This window comes from Prosopis cineraria, unplaced genomic scaffold, assembly GCF_029017545.1.
Source record: "Prosopis cineraria cultivar Desert tree isolate PC_DT_omini unplaced genomic scaffold, ASM2901754v1 PC11, whole genome shotgun sequence".
NCBI lineage: Eukaryota > Viridiplantae > Streptophyta > Magnoliopsida > Fabales > Fabaceae > Prosopis > Prosopis cineraria.
Genome location: NW_026555342.1, coordinates 12,362,059 through 12,383,578, shown reverse-complemented (window position 1 = coordinate 12,383,578; position 21,520 = coordinate 12,362,059). Strand labels below are relative to the sequence as shown.

At 33.1% G+C, this 21,520-nt stretch overlaps 1 protein-coding gene across 6 annotated transcripts; it reads left to right on the top strand.

Moving 5' to 3' along the window:
• Window positions 1–1,475: 1,475 nt before the first annotated feature.
• LOC129286640 (lysine-specific demethylase JMJ26-like) lies at window positions 1,476–10,213 on the top strand. 6 transcript variants are annotated; one of them, XM_054922611.1, is made up of 13 exons: window positions 1,476–1,599; window positions 2,203–2,665; window positions 2,856–2,971; window positions 3,087–3,186; window positions 3,290–3,422; window positions 3,536–3,599; window positions 3,691–4,396; window positions 4,607–4,936; window positions 5,007–5,321; window positions 5,401–5,473; window positions 5,553–5,638; window positions 9,588–9,707; window positions 9,886–10,213. In XM_054922611.1, the coding sequence occupies exons 2-13, from the start codon at window positions 2,231–2,233 to the stop codon at window positions 9,955–9,957; spliced, it is 2,550 nt and encodes an 849-aa protein (XP_054778586.1). In that variant the 5' UTR covers window positions 1,476–1,599; window positions 2,203–2,230; the 3' UTR covers window positions 9,958–10,213. The 6 variants fall into 6 exon arrangements, with proteins under 6 accessions (XP_054778586.1, XP_054778584.1, XP_054778583.1 ...); XM_054922609.1 differs by lacking the exon at window positions 1,476–1,599 and adding an exon at window positions 1,634–1,713; XM_054922608.1 differs by lacking the exon at window positions 1,476–1,599 and adding an exon at window positions 1,726–1,898.
• The last annotated feature ends 11,307 nt before the right edge of the window (window positions 10,214–21,520 follow it).

Here is a 21,520-nt window from a genome sequence, read left to right as displayed (position 1 = left end):
TCCACTTTTTAAAAGTAATTTTGCTTTTTAAAAAATTACCCAAATAATTTTTAATATTTCAAAAGTTTAAAAATCCATTCCAAATGTTAAATGAGAGAAAATCAAATGCACTTCAATATTTTAAAAGTCATATACTTTATTTTTAAGGCTGAGAGAAAATAACTAATTTATAGAATTTAAAAAAGCTGGTTAAGTGTTTTCAAACTTGTATAAAAAAATGTTTGTTCAATATAATAATCATGTCTGAAATTAAAAATTTAGATTATATTATTCCTGTAATTAATTAAATAAATTTATTTAATAAAAATAAATATTAAATTTATGAGAAATAAATTGAAAAAATATGATAAATATTCTTTGATTTTATAGTTTTGTTTACATAGTAAATAATATATATATATATATATATATGACAGTTTTTCTCGAGTATTGGAGAGATATATTGGACTTCAAAGCTTGCACTATACATGGTTTTTTTTTTAAAAAAATTTGATTGATTTAGGTAATATTAACATTTTTTTTGGGTCACGTAATGTTTACATTTTGCGACCTTTGAAGAGAACAAGAGGTGATAAAAGTTTTTGAAACCAAATCGATAATCTTCCAAATTTATAGAGTGACAAAATGGTTTCATTAAAAATTAAAAAATAATAATAAAAGGAAGAAAAATAAATTACTGGGACCCATGTAGTGCGTTCTGTTCTATCTTCAACCCCAACCAACGAATTCTTTAACACTTTTATCCCCTTGGCAAACCATTTAATAATTACCCCAATCTGTATTTTAAAAAATAAAAAAAAAGTAAAAAGTAGTAATTTATGCTATATCGTCTAGAATATCAAAGATACCATGCATTCAATTCAAATTAAGATTTTATGGAGGGAAGATCCGCATCAAAATATTATAATAATTTCAAATTAATATCTGACCATATATATTTTTTCCCTCAAACCAATATCCCAAAGAAATTTTAAAATCTTAAAAACCCAAAACAAACGAGAAGCACGAGGATGCGGGGAATTGGGACGCGATCCTACTATTCACCAAACAGCGCGTGGCACTATTTTTCTTAGTAGTTCAGCTTTCCTCTTTCCTTTCCCCTAAGACTACCAGAAGCCGTATCCATTGTTTTGATTTCAGAGGGGAAAACAAAAGTTTGTGATCTTGGACTGTGTGAAGATTAGCATCATAGAGCTAATCATGCGTATACGAATCTGTTTTGTTTTGTTTTTTGGACAAATATACGAATCTGTTTGAGGGTGGGATAATCCAAATTCCGTTTATATTCGAAATACTTTATTATTTTTTTTTGAGTGATTTTTTATTTTTATTAAAAGACGATAATTAAAGGATCGTTTTTATATTAGTTTTGTGCCTCTATTATCGTCAAAAATAAAAAAAATTATTATCAATTTTATTCTAATTTGGTACAAATTATATACCGCGCTACAAAAAACGAAGTGGGGAAAAACTTCGTAATTTACGCCTGTTTCACGAACTCTGAGAAAGTAACTCCTGCGGAATTACCCGTTTCCTGGCCTCTAGTCTCACCCACAGATCTAAAGCCGCCCACAAGGTTGCGTCCAATTTCACTTTTCGGTAAGTTTTTATTTTTTACTTTTTACTTTTAAAATTTTAATTCCCCGGATTTTGCGTGGTCTTTATCTGGGTTCTCTACTTCCTCTCTGTTTCTGTTTCGCCGTTCAATAACAGGTTGATGCCTAAATCTTGAACGACGTTAATTTCGAATGTTCTTGTTCTTCTTATTTGTTGAATGCAAAATGCTATTCCTCTTTGTTATTGGTCTTTCGGTTGCGGGCAATTTTCTTTGGGAATTATTGTATATCCGTGTTGAATTGCCGGGCGGGTTTATTGACCATTGACTTGCGCGGTTTATGGTCTGAATCTTGTCCTTGATCTCGAATGTGTTCATGGTATCGTGCCTATGATTAAATGCAATTGCAATTCCTGCTTCTTACCTTTGTCTCCGTGAGGGGCTATTTTTCGTATAAACCAATGTTGTTAGGTTGACTTGCCTAGCTGGTTCTCTGTTTTGGATTGACCTGAAGCGCCTTAGACATTCGAAAGAACATTTGATATAATCTTATATGCACTGGGTTTAATCTTTTCACGCTGTATAGCAGTTTTTCAGGAAAAGAAGTTTTCTTGATTGATGTGTCACTGACAGTGATTATTGGTTAGGTTTAAGCTATACTAGAAGGCGGTGAGGATGGAGGTGTTTTGCTCTAACGCATTTGAAGTTTCAAGGAGGAGAAAGGTTCAAGAGAGTCATAAGTATCCTCCGATATCGGAAGAGGAAGGAGACATTCTATGTTGTTCAAAGAGGAGGTTTAATATTCAATGCAAGAGAGGTGATCAACCAAAGAAATCTATAGCTGCCTCAAAAAGGAAAAGAAATTTGCAAAATGATTTTTTGATTGATGATTTGGAAGATGACAAGGAAACCGTGGTTGCCAAGATACGGTCCAGGGGAAGAGCTCATAAAATGGACTCTGTGACTATGATGGATACAATAGGCTCAGAATCAAGTGGAGAGAGTCCATCTTCAAGCATTACCACATTGCATTCTCCACCAGCATCCACATTGCCTCCTTCGGATTTAGGTAACCATACTGAGGACAATCACATTGCAACAAGTAGGAGGGTAATCACCTTTCTCAATTCATATTACTTCAGGAAAAAATCTTAAGTTGCAGTTTTTAAGTTTTTTAACTGCTAAGGAGTCAATAATGTGTTACAACGTTTGCTTATATTTTTATTAGAGGGACTTTACTTTGTACTGTCCATTACCTGACTCTATAACTGACTAATGCCTAACTTATTATGTTAAACAGGATACTAAACGAAATTGCTGGATATGTCATCAGTGCATGAGAAGGGATAGATTAAGCTATGTCCCTTGCACCAAATGCGAACAAAAATTATACTGTGACAAGTGCATCAAGCAATGGTGAGTAATATTACGTCTACACAATTTTACCTGTTAAAAGGTTCTATTTATTTGTTCTTGTAGTTTATAAGGCATCCTTACAAGATTTAACTATGTTTGCCATTTATCCGCCTAGGTATCCTGATATGACGGTAGCAGAAATTGCAGAGCGTTGCCCATTTTGCCGTAAAAATTGCAATTGCAATGTCTGCTTGCGCTCAAGTGGGATGATCAAGGTTTGATTTACTGTGTTATCCAAACCCTTGCCACTTTGTTTAATGAAGATTAGAAGTTTACCCTTTCAATTTTCTCATAATTAATTTCTTATCTACCTGCCAGACATCTATCAGGGATATCTCTGATAATGAGAAGTTTCAATATCTGCAATATTGTATCAACTTGGTTCGTCCATTTCTGAAACAAATGTGTGAAGAACAAGCTCTAGAGGAAGAGATTGAAGCTAGAATACAAGGTACTTGAGGCTGTAATATTTTCTTCGAAACATCATTAACAATAAACTATATTTCTTAAAAAAAAAAAGCTTTTTAACTTTCAAGACATTAGTAACAATAAATTTTTTGTCAGGAACATCACGTTCTGAGATTAGGATACTGCAAACTCTATGCAGTGATGATGAACGTGTCTATTGGTAAGTTTACTCTTAAATCCAAATCATTTCACACAAGTTTTTTTTCATTTTCGTCAAGTTTGTTTAATTTATCCTTTTGGTCTTGGAGCAGCAACCATTGTGCTACTTCAATTGTTGATCTTCATCGAAGCTGCCCTGTGTGTTCCTATGAACTCTGCCTCCAGTGTTGCCGAGAAGTTCGTAATGGGACTATTTCGCACCGAGCTGAAATGAGGTTTCAGTATGTGAATAAGGGCTATGATTATATGCATGGTGGTGATCCTTCGCCAGAGTCTTGTGATTCCAAGACTTCAGATGATCCTTGTGTTGAGCTATCTATTGAGTGGACTGCAGAAAGCAATGGAAGTGTTTTTTGTGCCCCAAAGGAGTTTGGGGGATGTGGAAACGGCAAGTTGGAGCTCAAGCATATTCTTCCCAGGGGTTGGATATATGACCTGGAAGCTAAAGCTGGTGATTTGTTAAGAAACTACGTTACTGAACAAACTCCTCTGAAGCACATAGGAGTAGCAGTATCATGCTACAACCGCTCTGTGAGAAGAGCTGCTTCTAGAGAAGGCAGTGATGACAATGACATATACTGCCCTTCTTCAATGGAGATTATAAACGATGGGTTATCAATCTTCCAAAAGCATTGGATTAATGGTGAACCTGTTATCGTTCGTGATGTTCTTCAACAAGCAACAGGTTTGAGCTGGGAGCCCATGGTTATTTGGAGGGCAGTATGTGCAGCTTCAGGTTCAAAAATCAACCCAAAAGTGTCAGAAGTTAAGACGATTGATTGTCTTGCTGGCTGTGAGGTACATTTCTGGTATCTTCTCTTTTTGTGCTTTGTGAAAACTTGGTCAAAGATAATGTTTAGGCGACATTTGTATAAATTCATACTGCCATGTATTTTCCTTGCACTTGAGATTCCCGCGTGCCTTGGAGCTTTCTATCTTCTGAAGTATAGTATAGTATACTAGTTTTCTACACGATTGACCTGTGTTCATTCTTCCAAATATTTGCAGGTAGAAATCAGCACTCATAAGTTCTTTAAAGGTTATATGGAAGGAAGAACATATAGAAACCTCTGGCCAGAGATGCTTAAGCTAAAAGACTGGCCTCCCTCTGATAAGTTTGAAGATCTTTTGCCTCGCCACTGTGATGAATTTATCCGTTCCTTGCCATTCCAAGAGTACACTGATCCTCGGGTCGGAATGCTCAATCTTGCTGTCAAGTTGCCAATGCATGTCCTGAAACCTGACATGGGTCCAAAAACATATATTGCTTATGGAATAAAAGAAGAGCTTGGCAGAGGAGATTCTGTAACAAAGCTTCATTGTGACATGTCAGATGCGGTATGCTTCTTCAAGGTTGTTTATCACGCAAGTACTATGATTCTTGTTCTTAAATAAATTAACTTTCTAGTGTTCACAGGTGAATATTTTGACCCATACAGCAGAAGTAAAGTTAAACGATGAGCAATGCTTGTCTATTTTGAAGTTGAAGAAGGCACACAAGGTCCAAGATGAGAAAGAGAAGTGCTGTGGTGAAATCAATGGAAATATCTCTCCAAATGATGTGGCTGAAGGGGTCGCATTTGTCACTACAGAAAATGAGACAAGAGAACCAGGTGCTGCTCTTTGGGACATTTTCAGAAGAGAAGATACTAAGAAGTTAGAAACATATTTGAGAAAACACTCAAGAGAGTTCAGACATACTTATTGTTCTCCAGTTAAACAGGTACAATACCTACCACTTGATCCATGTTTCTGATTATCCTTAACTTTTATGCTACTTGAGGCTCTAATGTATTTTATAGGTTTTCCATCCCATTCATGACCAATGTTTTTATTTAACAATGGAGCACAAGAAGAAGCTGAAGGAGGAGTTCGGTTAGCACCAAAAACTAATGTATATCTTTGTTGCTATTACTTGTTACTTGTTACTGAAACAAACCCTTAAAACTTTAAGGTGTTGAACCTTGGACGTTTGAGCAGAAACTAGGGGAGGCTGTGTTTATTCCTGCTGGATGCCCTCACCAAGTTAGAAATCTCATGGTAACAATAAACTCCTTACATTTTATATTGGGAACTTTGAAGTTTGCTTCTTCTTCTTCTTCTTCTTTTTTGCCATACTCATGTTAGTGCGTCTCTTACCTTTTGTTTGGAAGGGCAGAAAAAGAGGGAGGAGGGAAAATTCCTAAAAATAGTGAAAAAATTACTATTTTTAGAAATTTCTCCTCGTTTCCTCTTCTCTCTATCCCTTTCCCACTTTTCCCTCCATCCAAACCAAGTCTTATTGTTGAGATTCCTGACTTTTAGGGATTAAATGCTCATGACTTAATATGAATATTACTATAATGTCTTATGAGAATTTAAGAGGAGAGAATATTTTGTAATTAATTAGGCACAATAATGTAATGTGATCCATGTAGCTAACCCTACCTAGTGGGGTAAGCCTTGTTGTAATTAGGCAAAATTTCCTTTTGTTCCATCTATGGACATATTATATTTAGTTGTATCATCTCAATACATAACAATTCAAATAACACATACCTGGAGTACTCCATGGTAAGCTAGTTTTCATACTTCTCACGGGCAACTAATCCAAAGGCTTAATAAATACCAAGGATTCAAACTGAACTTAATTGAGGCTTTGCCAACAATGGGCTCAAGTTCGGATGGATCCTCTTGCTCACCTTGGGAAAACTTGATGGGAAAAAGTTATGTTAGAGCAATTTGATTGGCCATCAGAGGTTGAGAAAAGATTGGGCATCTCACTGTAGAAGCTTGAACAACCACCTTAGATGACATGTCAGATGCTATATGATGGCAATCAAAGAAATCCCTTGTGATGTCTTGGTTAATGAGTTCGATGATTCCATTGACAAAATGCTCACGTTTATTAGTACTAAGAAAGAAATTGGGATGTGACGAAAGAGGCATATTTGATGGTGGAAACTTTGCCTAGATCTTTGAAATCAAGACTCAGTTATAGTAGACCAACCAGGTTGATAAAAGGTTAATGAGTATTACCTTGAAATGGTGACTTTGGCAAGAGTTTGACACCAACTTAAAAGATGAATGGCCATGCATTGAGGATGTTATCATGTTTCATGTGCTAAATCGAGAAGGATAGGTTAGTTGAATTTGTTGCTAGCTTAAATAAGACCTCGACAAAGCTAGTGGCTCGAGAGGAAGCTAGTGGCTCAAAATCATCTCCTTATGATTTGCAAAGCATTTGTAGAAGTAACAAGGGAGGAGGCTCGACTTAAGGGGATGCTAAAAGAGGAGAAGAATGCTCAAGATGTGTCAAGTTTATTGACTTGAAGTATTGGGCTTGAATTGAATTAGAATAAGCAACGAAAGGGCCTTAATATTTTGTAAACATTGAAAAAATAGGCCACGCAAAAGACATTTGCCGTGAAATTCATGGAAAGTTGGAAGGTTGAGAAAAAAGTTGAGGTTATTGAATCAATTTTGAGAACAAAAAATCTCAAGAAGAAGACTACTAGTAATGATCAACAAGAAGTCTTATTCCACTAGATAGGGTTGGCTATATGGATTGCACGTTGTTATTATGTTTTATCAGCAACCAAATCTCTACCACTAGTAATGATTAGTTAGGGAAAATTTTAGAGATGTATGTGCTATAAACAATTGGTTAGTTATTGGAAAAAAAATACTATTGCATCTTTGGATCACTGAGTATATTCTTATGCTCTTAAAATTTGCTTGCACAACTCATGAATTGTTGATTCTAGTTTGTTGATACAAGTGCTTCTAATCACATGATTGATTGTTATCAATTATTTACTACTTTTGCTCCTTTTGTTGGTGCTAGAAAGTTAAAATTGCTTATGGAATCTTAGCTTGGGTGTTGGTAAAGGAAATCTTAGAGCTTTTGCTTCTAATAGTAATAAAATCTATTCTTTATCTTCCAAACCTCGCTATCAGTCGATAAATTGAAGATTCCAAATGCTCTGCTAATTTTGCTCCTACTCATTGTGTATTTTAGGACTTGTCATTAGGGATGACAATTGCCAATGCTAAGGAATGTGAAGGATTTTCTTATTTTCAAATTTATGAAGTTTATGGCTTAAGGACCAATGTTATTTATAATTATGCTTTATTCTCCATAAATAACAACTTAATGTTATGGCATCGATGTATAGGTCATCTTAGTTTTAAATTACTGAGTTGCTCCTATAAAAATTCGATCAACTTTCAATGTGAAAGTTGTGAGTTGGCCAAGCATCACAAAAATACTTATCCAAAGTCCACATATGAGGCACAAAACCTTTTGCCATTATTCATAGTAATGTGTGGGGTCCCTTATGAATAACCCATAGAACTGTCATGTAACGGTAAATGGTTTGTCTAATTTATTGATGATCACACACGTCTTAGTTAGGTGTATTTATTAATAAATGAGGTTCCTCATGAGTTCACAATTTCCATACAACGATTAAAACTCAAATCAATTCAATACTAATATCCAAATCTTGTATGCAAATAATGGTACTATATGTTTCAATCAAGCACAGGATATCGTCCTTAGAACATGTGCTATAGCTCATTAAAGCTTCTATGGTCATACACCCCAACAAAATGGTATTGTTGAATGAAAAACAAACATTTAAGAAGCTATGAGAGCCATGATGTTTGTCCACCAACCTAGATTGGCCTCTACTGCCTTATATCAAGAATGCATTCCTTTACAGGAATTTAATAGAAGAAATATATGACATTTCCTCTTGGATTTGAAGAAGGGAAGAAGAATAAAGTTCATAGGTTAAAATCTTTATGTGGTTGAAAGCAATCTTTGAAAGCATGGTTCGTTCAATTTGCAAGAGCCCTAAAATGTGAAGGGTACCACTGGGGTCACTCAAATGGTAAAGAAGGGAAGAAGAAAAACTTATCCAAAAAAAAAAAAGAGGAGGAGGAGGGAAGAAAACAATTCTTATTGGATATGCAAACAAGATCTTGAGATGCTTAGAAGTTAGAAGGCTCCCTTGGAATATGACTTATATTAAGAAATAAAAAAGGAAGGTAATCAAGCTTGAGTTTGGCAGGTTCATCAAATGACAACTGATCTACAACTATATATTGCTGATGGAGAAGCACGAAACAAAATGTGACTAGAAGTAGTGCAGAAGCAAGAGTTTAGAATTGTTGCTCAAGAAATATGCGAGGACTTTGGCTACAGAGGCTGTTAAAAGAACTATTATTCTGTATTCAAATATAAGAGGAAAAAAAAATGGATTCACATACTTTAAGAAAGTTGGTTAAGTATAATAATTATATCTGAAATAAAAAAATTAGACTAAATTATCCTTGTAATTAGTGAAGCAAATCTGTCTCATAAAAATAGACATTGATTGTTTGAAGAGTGATTTGACAAAAATGTGATAAATGCTTCTTGATATTTTCAATTTGGCTTATGAAAAAACAAGGAGGCAGATGACAGTTTCTTTTATAATAAAAAAACAAAGCGTACATGAATCAATGTGACTTTACTTATCAGGACTTATTGTAATAGTAATAGGACTAGGCACATGGAGGTTGATAGGCATTGGATTAAAGAAAGAATGGGAGTTATTCATATAACGTATATTGCCAGCCAAGAATCATAGCGCAAATTGGAGATGTCCTTTCAAAGGGTTTGCTGCGCCAATCAGTTGAATGATTTTTTTAATAATTGGATACGATCGATATGTAATCCAACTTTAAGAGGACTGTCGAGATCCCCTTGCTCTTGGGTATTCTACAGTCTTCTTGTTTTATTGGAATATTACCATTATGTTTTATGAGAATATTAGAGGAGAGAATATTTTGTAACTAATCAGGCAGCAGATTCCTTTCTCTATGTGTATGTATTCTATTCAATTGTATTATCTCAATAAAAACCTTAATTACTACGCTTATTAGTTTCCATATTTCCTATTTTTCAACTCGTTGGATTGTAGCTCATCTGAAAATGTTCTAAATTTTTGCTTTTTTGCAGTCATGCACCAAAGTTGCTGTGGACTTTGTGTCCCCAGAAAACCTCCGTGAGTGTCTGGCTTTAACTAATCAGTTCCGGCTGCTTCCCAAGAACCACAGGGCCAGAGAAGATAAACTTGAGGTGATGTGTGCTTCCAATTTTTATTTCATGTTTCCTTGCTGCCTCTCTCTTTATGAAATATGCCAAGAATTCTTAGATACAATATTAAGACTAAATCTATCTAAACAAAAATGTAATGGAGGTGATGTTTGCTTCCAATTTTTATTTCATGTTTCTTTGTTTTTCTTTGATCGAACAGATAAAGAAGATGATAGTGTATGCTGCTGACCAAATTCTCAAAGATTTGGAATCCTTACTCAAGCGTTCTTGATTGGCTTGGATGCTGTAGCTACCAAATTCCTTTGTTTATCCATGCTCCTACTACTTGGAGCTGGATTTCTTTTTCTTTCTTCTTTCTTCTTTTTTTTTTGGTGCCATAACATTTTGTACAGTAGGAATGTTACCCTGGAGTGCAATTACTGATTGCTCCCTTAATGGAACGAGCCTTCATTTTTAGCACCATGTATATTGTAGGAAACAAATACATTATCATTATGAATAAATTTAACTCTTTCCCTCGAAAACAAGTATTCATGATAAGAGATAGTGGGGGTTGATAAAGTAGAACACTTCACTTATTTATACCAAATAGTAATAGCAAGCGCCAAATCAATGTACGTATAGCACCATCCTAGCTGGTAGTTCATTGCTCTTAAAATTGAGTCTTGATTTATTCAAAATTTAATATAACATTCTCGAATCATTTTTAATTAACATTATTAACTTATATCTTTAAATTTTAAAGTCAAACATCACATGTTAATAGACAAATAAACATACAAGTGTCTTAATAATTTATAAATGTTTCACTCAATTTTATGAGTGTCTCATATTAAAGATCATACAAATTTTTTAAAAGATGTTTTGCTTTATATCAATAACCACAAGGAGTACAACTTTAGGAATATGTTTCACATTTGAAAAGTAGATATCTTGATTGTCAAAAACTTAGATGAGCTAGGGGCTATGAAATCTCCTGGACTAGATGATATTCAAGCCTTCTTATATCAAGATTACTGGTACATTTTGGGGAACGAAGTCTACAAGCTTGTTCAGGACATTTTTACTAACCCAAGGAATCTAAAAGATATAAATCAAACACTTCTTGTCCTTATACCTAAAGTGGACAAGCCCTAGCATATTAAAGAGTTCCGATCGATCTCCTTGTGCAATGCAACTATAAGATTATTTATAAAATTCTCACCATGAGAATTAAGAAGATAATGTCAAAGATAGTGGAAGAAAACCAAAGCATTTTGATGGCTGGGTGACAAAGTTGTAATAGTGTGATCATTGCTTAAGAAGTTATCTACTCTATGCAAATAACCAAATCAAAGAAGGGCTTTATGGCAATCAAAGTTGACTTGGAGAATGCATACGATAGATTGGATTGGTCCTTTATTCATAAATTCTTGGTAGAAGTTGGTTTGGAGACCAAGATTACTAGCATCATAAGAGCTTGTGTGGAGACCTCTTCTATGAGAGTCCTTTGGAATGGGGAATCAATTGTTGAGTTTAGAATTTAGACCATCAAGGGGAATAAGGCAATGAGTCATTTGATTATAGATGAAGTTAGAGATGGAAATTGGAAGCTAGTGAAACTTTCTAAGTATGGCCCTCCTATTTCTTATTTATTCTTTATTGATGAGTTAATCTTATTTATTGAAGTCTCTTGTGATCAAATTGAGATCACGAATAAATGTTTGGGAAGATTTTATCAATGCTTAGGACAAAAAGTCAACAAAATGAAGACAACAATGCATATCTCTAGATCTATCCATTGCTCCATAGCTATAGAATTGAGGTAAAAAATGGGAATTGAGCTCATAGGGACATGGGCAAATACTTGGGTGTGTCTCTTCTTACTAAAATTTCTAGCAATCACTATAAAGTCCATCCTTAATAGAGTCAAGCACAGACTTGTAAGTTGGAAAGGAAAATTTTTAAATTTAGTAAGGCAAATCACTCTCATCAAAGCTATTATCTTAGCCCTCACTAGCTACCACATGTAAATAGCATTACTATCAAAGAGTATCTTATTGGAGATTGATAGAACTTGTCGCTCTTTTCTTTTAGGGGGATAGTGATGACATGAGGAAAGCCCATCTTGTATCTTGGAAGGAGGTGTAAAATGTCAGAGATAAAGGTGGTTTAGGTATAAAGGATTTAAGAAGCCAAAATGTGGCTTTTATCCTTAAACTATCTTGGAAACTTGTTGCATCCCTTAAAACCTTTTGGAAAAGATTCTAAAATCTAAATGCAACTCAAGAACTAACTCCCTTCTAAATAGATAGGTTGCGTAAACTTGTTGGAGGAGTATTATAAATATGTGGGATAAATTTATTGGTGGATTGTGCAAAAGAATCTTATTATCGACCGTAAAACCTAGTTTTAGTTAGAAAGATGGTCTAATGTTGAGATACCACTTCTTAATTTAGCTAATGCAAAAACAATGGTTGACTACTTCTTTGAAAATGGGAATATGATAAAAATTGTTCGCTGTATTGGCTCCAACTTCACATTGTTGACCAAATTACTAGTTGATGCTTTAGATAGATGAGTGGTGAGGATAAATTTGTTTGGAAGCCATCCACTAATGGCTCATTTTATGTAAAATCTTCCTATCACTACGTTTTTGTAGGTACAATTGAAAATAGTGACAACATGTGTAAGCTCATCTGGAAAGCTTAATATGCCTAGAAAAATGAAGAGCTTTCTTTGGATGGTGACTAAGGATAAGTTGCATACCATGGATCTAAGAGTGAAGCAAGTAAGGTATGGATGACAACTGTTTATAATATTTTAGCTATGTTGTTAATTCATGTTGTTTGAGATTGTCAAAATGCTAGAAGTTTTTGGAATTAACTTGCAAAATGAAGTCTTTTGTGAGTATAACAGGAGCTAATTAGGTAAAATGAAACATTAAAAAAGAGTTAGGTAAAGGCCATACAAGGAATATTCACTGGAGTGTGCTATTTTTCATATACTTGTGGGAAAATTTGGAATTTAAGAAACAAAAAAGTCTTTAATGATGCTAAGAGAGTCTTGCAAAAAGCAATGGTAGATGTGCACTATATGTCTCATAAAAGAGAGATGAGAGGATTTGCTTGTCAAGTTCGGAATGTTGTGTAATTTGTTAAGTTCTATTTTAACGGATTGATGAAGATCAACCTTTTTTTTTTGATAAAGTTAATGGATAATCATATACTATTATTGACTTGAGAATGTCAGAAGCTTTTGAAGAAAAAGCTTTTGAGTATTTTTTTACCTTAAACTTTAATTATTTATAGATATTTAGACTCTTGTACTTACAATAGCAATTTCTATTACTATATGTGAAGGACATTTAAAACCAAATGAAATTAGCAGAATTGAACTAAATAAAACCATTAAAAGAAACTTAACAAAACCTAATGTAAACAATATTGGTTTGTTTGTCCTTTTTATTGGTTAAGGTCAATTTGGTTCTATTTGAACAAGGCCTTGTTATAGATTTTGCCAAATTGATTGGTTTGGACCAAGAAGGCATTGATCTTAGTAGAAAAGGCTATAGTCACTTGAATATAGGATCCTAAGTTTGAGTATGTGTGAATGTAGAAAATGCTTTTGAAAAACTATCTCTTATTAGACCTAACAATACATAAATCTGACCTTATCAAATAGCTATATAAAAAAAAATTGATTAGTTTAGTTTAGCTTAGCAAAGAAACTCAAACCAATTGAAATTAACATTAAAAACAAACTAAGTTCACTTCATCTTAATGTGAATAGGTCCAAAGTTTTGACAAGGACTAAATTGGATTAATGAGATAACAAGAGAATTAAAATCCATATCATTAGCATAATAAGATAGCCAAACATTATAAGAATTTGTTTTTCTAAAAAGGTGTGCTCATATATAACTTTCCAATTTCAAATAAGCAAGCCTCTTTTATCTTTTGTGATGGTGAAGTCTTGTAAATGTGAGATAGTGTAAAGAGCTTTTATAGAATTGAAAAAACACCATGATCTGCTTATATTTTAGTTCCATTATAGGGACAAACCTTCATGGATACTTATCACTTCACCAATAGTATAAGGATGATACCACAAATTTTCCATCAATTTGTTTTTACAAACAATTGCTATTTTCACCTGCCTTTGAAAAAATTGGACCATTTCTTGAATTGTGCGTGTAGAGCCATTGCATACTTACAATTTCATGGTACCTAATTTCTTAATTCTTAACTTATGTTTATTATTGGCCATGTTGATCTTCTTTATATTATTTAAATTTTATTTGAGCAAATGACTTCTTCATGTGCCCAAAATACCACAAAGAACACATTAGAGGCTTATGGGGTTTATGTATGGATACCTCTACCTAAAACCCTAGTTTTCTTTTTATAGATTATTTTTAACATAATCAAAAAAGGATCTTAACTAATTGTTAATCTATATCACAACTAACCTTAATATTTGGCACTTGTATAGGAATACAAAATCATTTTCAAATGATATATTTAAACAAGTAAATTATTTGTCTACGAGAATATATTGAATTGATTGGTCAATACAATATATTAATAACTAATAAATATTTATATATTGTATTTGTTATAATTTTACAAGCAAGATTAAGTTCTTAATAAACAAATAGATTTTGAAAGGGATTTTTTTTTTGATAACATGAAGGGGATATTCTAAGAAAGTGTTATATAGAGTATAAGCAATATATATATGATAGTAATCTTTAGAATAACTTTTATTATTTACTTTTATAGTGCATTATGCAAGTAAATTGAGAAGATATATTACATTTGAGAAATTAGTATATTCTCTTGAAATACAATAATTTGAAGGGTGATATCTGTGAGTCACTATGCATGATAATCTTTTTTAAGATTTTGTCTCATTGAGTTTTTCTTGTAAGATTTTCATTGAGTTAGTATAAAATAATGTATTAGAAAACAACATACTATTTTTTTTCTTTGAATTTTTTGTTCCACATGATTTTTTCTAGTTGAAGCTTTCTAACGAAGCATGTTCTTAAATAATGATGGATAAACATAGTCATTGAGTAAGGACCAAGCCGTCACATTTATGATCATAGAGTAAGGATCAATTTTGTACAAATTTATGATTATTGACTTATAATTGTGGGATAGAAATATCTTCTTTTATTTTAAGGTTAGGGTATAAATTTACCCTCAAAATTTTGATGCTGTGCACCTCATACCTCTATTTTTTTGTTGGTATAATTTTGCCCCAACTTGTTTTTTATTTGGCACAAGGGTTAAGATACAAAACTACCACTGATATTTCTAATCAGGCATACCTTATGTCCTAAAATATCTTTTAGTGTAATTTTATGCTAACATTTTTTATTTAGGCATAATGTCGCCATCTGTTAACAAATCAAAATGTTGACTATTAGTTTGATTGTGAATTGTTGAAATGGCATGCCACATGTCAAATGGGCCCCATATTAATATCATGTAACCTCTTCTCCCTCTTACCTGGTCAACTTTATCCATTCACCTTCTTTATCTAGCTAGCTCCCCATCTCCATCTTTTCTTCTTTGTCTCCCCTCTCTCATCTCTACCATTGTTATTCTTGCCTCCTCTTCCTCCTTTTCAAACTTTATCACCCCACAAGACCATCACCAACTCAACTTGACCACCCTTCCCTTCTCCCTTGACAAATAATTGATCCACCAAAGGCAGCCCATGCCTTAATACTTCACTTAGCTTCAGTGATGCTCACTTAACTCTTCACAATCAAAGAAACAAAGTGCTAATTTTTAGATCCAATATTTTCAATCCAAGATTTGGAGAATTCATCTAAGTTTGCCCCCTCATTCTCTTTGATTTTGTGTTTTAAATTCCAAGACCTTACCTTGGTAATATCCCAAATCCTTACCCTTCAATTTAATTAGGTTAATAATATTTCAAGAGATTTTAAGGGTATTTAAAGACATTGGAAAATGATTTATAATCAATTATGGCTTGGAAGAAGATAAGAAATCAAAGATTTTGGAAGGGCAAATGATAATATTCTTTAAATAATTCTTTTTGCATTAGAAAGTAAACATTTCAAGATTTCTATAAAGTCTTAATTTGCAATTTTTGGAGATGTGTGAAATTAATTATGAATATTTAAAATTGGATTAGTGCAATGGTACCATTGCTCACGTCAAGTAGCATTTTTGGTTGTAGTGAATAGCCTAAGGTGAGGCTAGGAGTGAAAATCTTGGATTCTAATAGGGTTTCAACACTTCCTCTATTGGGGCTTGATTTTGTGGCTTTAAAGCTTAAGGTAACACTTCTAATCCCTCCCTTATCCTTTAATCTTCACTTTAAGTTAGGTATTGTTATAGGTTTGGTTAGAGCTTTCTTTCTTGAGGATGGTCAGCCATTAGGTTAAAACTTTATGGTTTGTTTTATGTTAAGTAAGTGTTATTTTGAATTTTTTGATTAGTTATATCATAAGAAGGTGTTTAAATCTGAAACCCTAAAGTTGTTTTGGATTAAATTAAGCTAATGATAGTGATAAACTATCATTTAGAGTCATCCCTAATTCTAAATAATTAAGTTTAAGCTTAATGAATGTTAAATAAACCAATGAAAGTGAATTTTGGGATTGATTTTGCTTGATCACCTGTAATGGGGGTGTTAGGCCTTAACTATGATCAAGGGCTAATTAATGACTATTAGGTATTAATGAGGTTTAATGATTTTAATTGTAGATTTAAATACTCTTAGAGCTTATTAATTACTTGAGAGATCCCTTAGAATCTAAAGTGTACTCTTAGGGTGGTAACTTAAGAATTGAGATAACTGGGAGCTAAATTTTTATAGATAATTGTTTTTTTAGCAATTATGAATTATATGTTATTAACTGTGATGAAAATAGTGATATGGATATATAAGCATATTGGTAGAGATTGTTTTAAATTATGTGATTGTAAATACCCTATTTTGTTTGAGCCCTTACAAAAAATAAATGAATAAATAAAAATAATTGAGAAGCCTTTTTTTAATACAATAATAAAAGAATGAAATAAAAATTAATAAATAAAAAATTCTTAAATTTGTATCTTAATAGGAGTTCTTAATTGGGGAAATTGAATGGAGATCCAATCTCAAAAATTGTGTCTTAATATGAGTCTTCAATTAGAAAATAAAATAGAGATCCAATCCCTAAACTTGTGCCTTGATTTAAAATGATGATAGTCAAATAAAATTAATCATGAATTATGATTTGATAGGATTCAACTATTAAAAATGGAAGCCCCAATTCTCATTTATAAAAAGGTGGAGATCAATAGGAAAAAAAAGAAAAAGAGCTTGAGAAAAAAGGTGAGAGTTTATTTGAAAGGTAGAGTTTTTTATATACTGGTCATCTCTTCTCATGACAACATATAGGTATAGAAATGAGTAGGAGTGCCTCAGAGAAGGTGAATTTAAGTGCTCTATTTTCTTCATCTTGCTTCTCTTTTAAGTCCCATCTATTATTATTCTAAAATTCCCTAATGAAAGCTTGTATGTTCGCATATGTGAATCTTAATATTGATAGGTAAAGGTGTAACATCATTCCCGACATTACCAAGCACACATAACGCCAAACATATAACAACGTTATGATAACCAAGATTTCATTAATCCCATAAACAATTATCATAACCTAAGGCTTAAAAGTATTTAAGAAAAATGGGATTCCAAGAAAACCCTTTTAAAAGATCATTTGAGCTCAAAATATAGTTTAAAATTAATTAAATAAGACAATGAAAGCAAAAGAATACATCCCATGAAAAATAATAAAGAACAAAACAATTTACAACAATAGAGCACAGTGCGTTGTGCGCCGTAGGGTAGGGCATTGTCTATCGCGGTAGACTGCATAGAGGGAAATGTCCTTCTTTATTCTTTGTGCCACGGTGCGATGGACAATGCGTCGTAGCATGCGGCCACTGTCATCACAATAAACTACTGTCATGACAGCTCTCTAAGCTAACATTCAGAGTGTGCCATTCTACCATTCGATGTTCGACTCAAGTGATTCAAATATCCACACGTAGCTCTTAGAGCCACCTAGCTATTAGCATGGATTTACACCCAAACACTGAGCCAAATGAGATTTAGACATCCAAACATAAAATAGTACTTTTTCTTTCAAAACCATTATTGAGGTACCCAAACTCTCAACCTAAATGCCAATAGCTGTGGAACTACTTGAACTAACTCGAATGGACTATACACAACTTGTACACATATTTAAACCACAATAATAACAATCTAGACAAGATTCAGCCACCAAGACCTCGATTTTAATAAAATTTCCACAAAGGGTAATAACTTTTCAAAAGCAATCCAATAGCCAATCCAATACATAAATCATTACAAAACTAACACTTGTACTAGTATCTCGACCCCTCATAGCCATTAGAATATAGATACATCAAACTTAGGCTGAAATACCCATAGTTAGGAACAAACATAATGTAAGTACATCACAAAACCACACATGTCCTAAGTTAGCATATGCATTCAATATTTATTACAAATCAAAATAAATGAGAGCAGCTATACAATCTGGCTAGTCCCCTCGATACTCAATTGTACCTTCCTTTTTCTTGCCCCTATTAGAGCCTCCACCTATAAAATGTAATAACGGGGTGAGTCGAGTATTTAGTAACCAAATAGTCTAATCAATTACTCGTGTGTGAGAATAGTTTATATGTATGTAGAGCCACATTCAAATCATATATCAAGTCTTATGCATGCGCGCATGTTTCTAGTATGAAATGCATGGTTAACAAACCACCTTATACCTTCCCTATGTCTTTCGATTGAATTTGTGGGTTGATAGCTCGATAGGACTAAATCCATACAATTGGATTGGCCCAAGCTCACCATTAATAGGAGGTAGCCTTGGCAAAGAGCACCTTTGCCCAATATGAACCATATATTCCTCCTATCCATAAATACTAGGGGTGTCAATACCCAATTTACCTTATGTAGTATTGAGACTTTTAAATAATATAATACTGAGCACCGAGGCCTTTAGGGTGCCAGTGTATTATATGAATTTTCAAACAATATCCTAATAATACATTAGGGTGAGCTCCCACCCTCTCATAATAATCATTCCAAACATGCTCAATACTCTTACACATAGTCATAACATATAATTCATCATAATTTCTTATTTTTATTTAAATCATAAAATTTCACAAGTAGATATATATATATATATATATATAGATAACATTTAACTTTTCAAATACTAAAAGCATTAAAATAAATTTTCATTCCACTTCACATAACTTCAAATTCATAATTTCATATTATTACTATACTAGTACCAAACTAAAGTATTAACTTTGAAATCTAACATACTACTATCCAAACACACAAAAAGGGAGATTAGACAATCTAGTTATCTCAATCCTCTTATCACTATGGTCAACCAATGGCTCTACTTGCATCCACAAGCATCACCATGCTTGATCAAAGCTAATCTATAAGATTAAATCCTAAATTATTAATTCACACAATAATCACTCCATTAATAATACAAATTTGGGTACCATTATACCTAATACCTCTATTCAACCCCTACAATACTTACAACACACTTCATTAATCCTACTTAACATCCTAACACATAGATAATACTATTACATTACCCACATTGCTCTTAATAATCAAATTTGTACCTAGGGTTTGTCCAAAGCCTAACCAACAACTTTAAATTATTATATAATGTATAAATATAAGTTTAGAGGCTTAATTTAACTACTCAAAACTTTGACTAAGTAATGGGTTCAGTCATTATCTAAGAAAAACTGAATCAAAACCCCAAAGTATCTTAATCATTAGAAGAGTTTGAATATAGGGATAAGGAGAAGTGTAGGAATCTTATATAAAGTTAAATCTTGGTCCCAATGCTTTCAAAATGATCCCAAGGTTGAGCCCTAGCACCCATCGATCGTTACTCATCATCTCTTCGTGTTTTCTCTATCTTACTTCTCATTTTTTGTTTGATTTTGTGAGCTGATAAATGTAGATTTTGCATGTGCCCTGTGGTGTATGGCATAGAGAACCCCCAAACTTGTTTTAGGCCTTTCTCTATGCCACAGCTCTCTTAAACTCCGATTTAGCCCTCTTCTAAGGTCGTCCAATAATCCAAAAGCTATATTAGTCTCTCTAAAATAACATTAATTAGAAATTCACTTAATTTAACTAAGATATCCTTATAAATAGTGGAAATTTTAAAGTTAAAATCTAGAACATTACAGAAGGGTAGGACTCAAATAAGTGGGATCTATTTATTTATCCAACTAATTATATATGTTGTTTGGTTTCACCATGTTTGATTTTCCTCATCTCTTATAGACCATTATTCAATATGTTTCATATTTGCTTATATGGTTTGATCTTCTCCATTATTTAATGAGGAGGATGCTTCATCTTCTTTGATTATTTGTTAACAAAATTGTTTTGATTTGTTTAATTTGTTGTAAAATTTAGAGGTAAATATTCTTTTGCTAGATGTTGATTGTGGTTGTGGATATGAAATTTTTTTATCTCTAAATGTTATAATGTTGATTTTGGTAGTGGATTTAGAATTTTGATATGGAAATGTTTCACTATCAATAAGGGACCAAGATGAGAGGGATGAAGATGAGGGAGGGAAGGGAGATAGGTTAGCTTGGGGTAAAGTGGATGAGATTAAGAATTAAAAGTTAGAGAAATATCTAACATAGCAAGGGAGAGAAGGTGATATGGATGACTGGCTAAGCACAAAACAGTCAAATTTTCAAAATTAATAATCAAAGCCATTAAAGCGTGACGAGAGGGTGTCATTGTACCTAAATAAAAAAATATAAGGGCAAAATTATGCTAAAAAATACTTTAGAATATAGGGTGTGTTTGGGTGAATATATTGAAGGTAGTTTTATACTTTAATCCTTTAGTACAATGTCACCCTAGGTTAACAAATTTAGACTTTGACTATTAATTTAACTGTTAAATGCTTTCCTTGTCTGCCACATGTAAGTCCATGTCATTTTTTATTCATTTCTTTTTTGCCTTCCTTCCAACCTTGAGAGTATGTGGACTTTATAAGCTTTATCCCTTCTCCAAGCTTCTAACATTTACTAGTTTTAGCCTTCAGCCTCAACATCTTCCCTTTGCTTCATCCCTTATCCAGCCCTCTCCCTCCCCTTCCTTCTCTCTCCCTCCTCTCCCACCCATGTCTTCATCACTCTTCTTCCATCCATAAATCCAAAGCTCAAGAGGAACCAAAACCTAAATCTCAATCTTCATCATTTGGGTCGTGAAAATAGAGACACAAGTAAGCTTAGGTTGAGATCTGAGGGTGGGGATTCAATGCAAACATGATATAGGTTGCGATCGCAAGCACAGGCGCAAGCACATGGATTCAACATCATTTTAAAGAGGAAAAGCTTAGGCTGTAAATCATAGTGGGTGGGGATTTAATGCCATTTGATTCAACACTAGGTGAAAAGGCACAAGTCAACTTAAGAATGCCAATTCTGATCTAAATATGGTCTGGGTTTTTTCAATTCCAAACAATGATGATTTCTAATATGGGTTTTACCAATATGACTATTTCTCACTTCCATTCTCTCTAAAATCGATGTGTTGGGATTTCTTGATTTGACTATTGATTATGATCCAGATCTTGTTTCAATTTTATTTAGGTTGTCAATTATTTCTTAAATGACTAAGTTTTTTTTTTTTTTTTTGTTTGTATCGATTGTAAATATGCGATTGTTGATTATGATTTGTTTTGAATTTGGGTTTTTTTTCGGTAAACATAACTT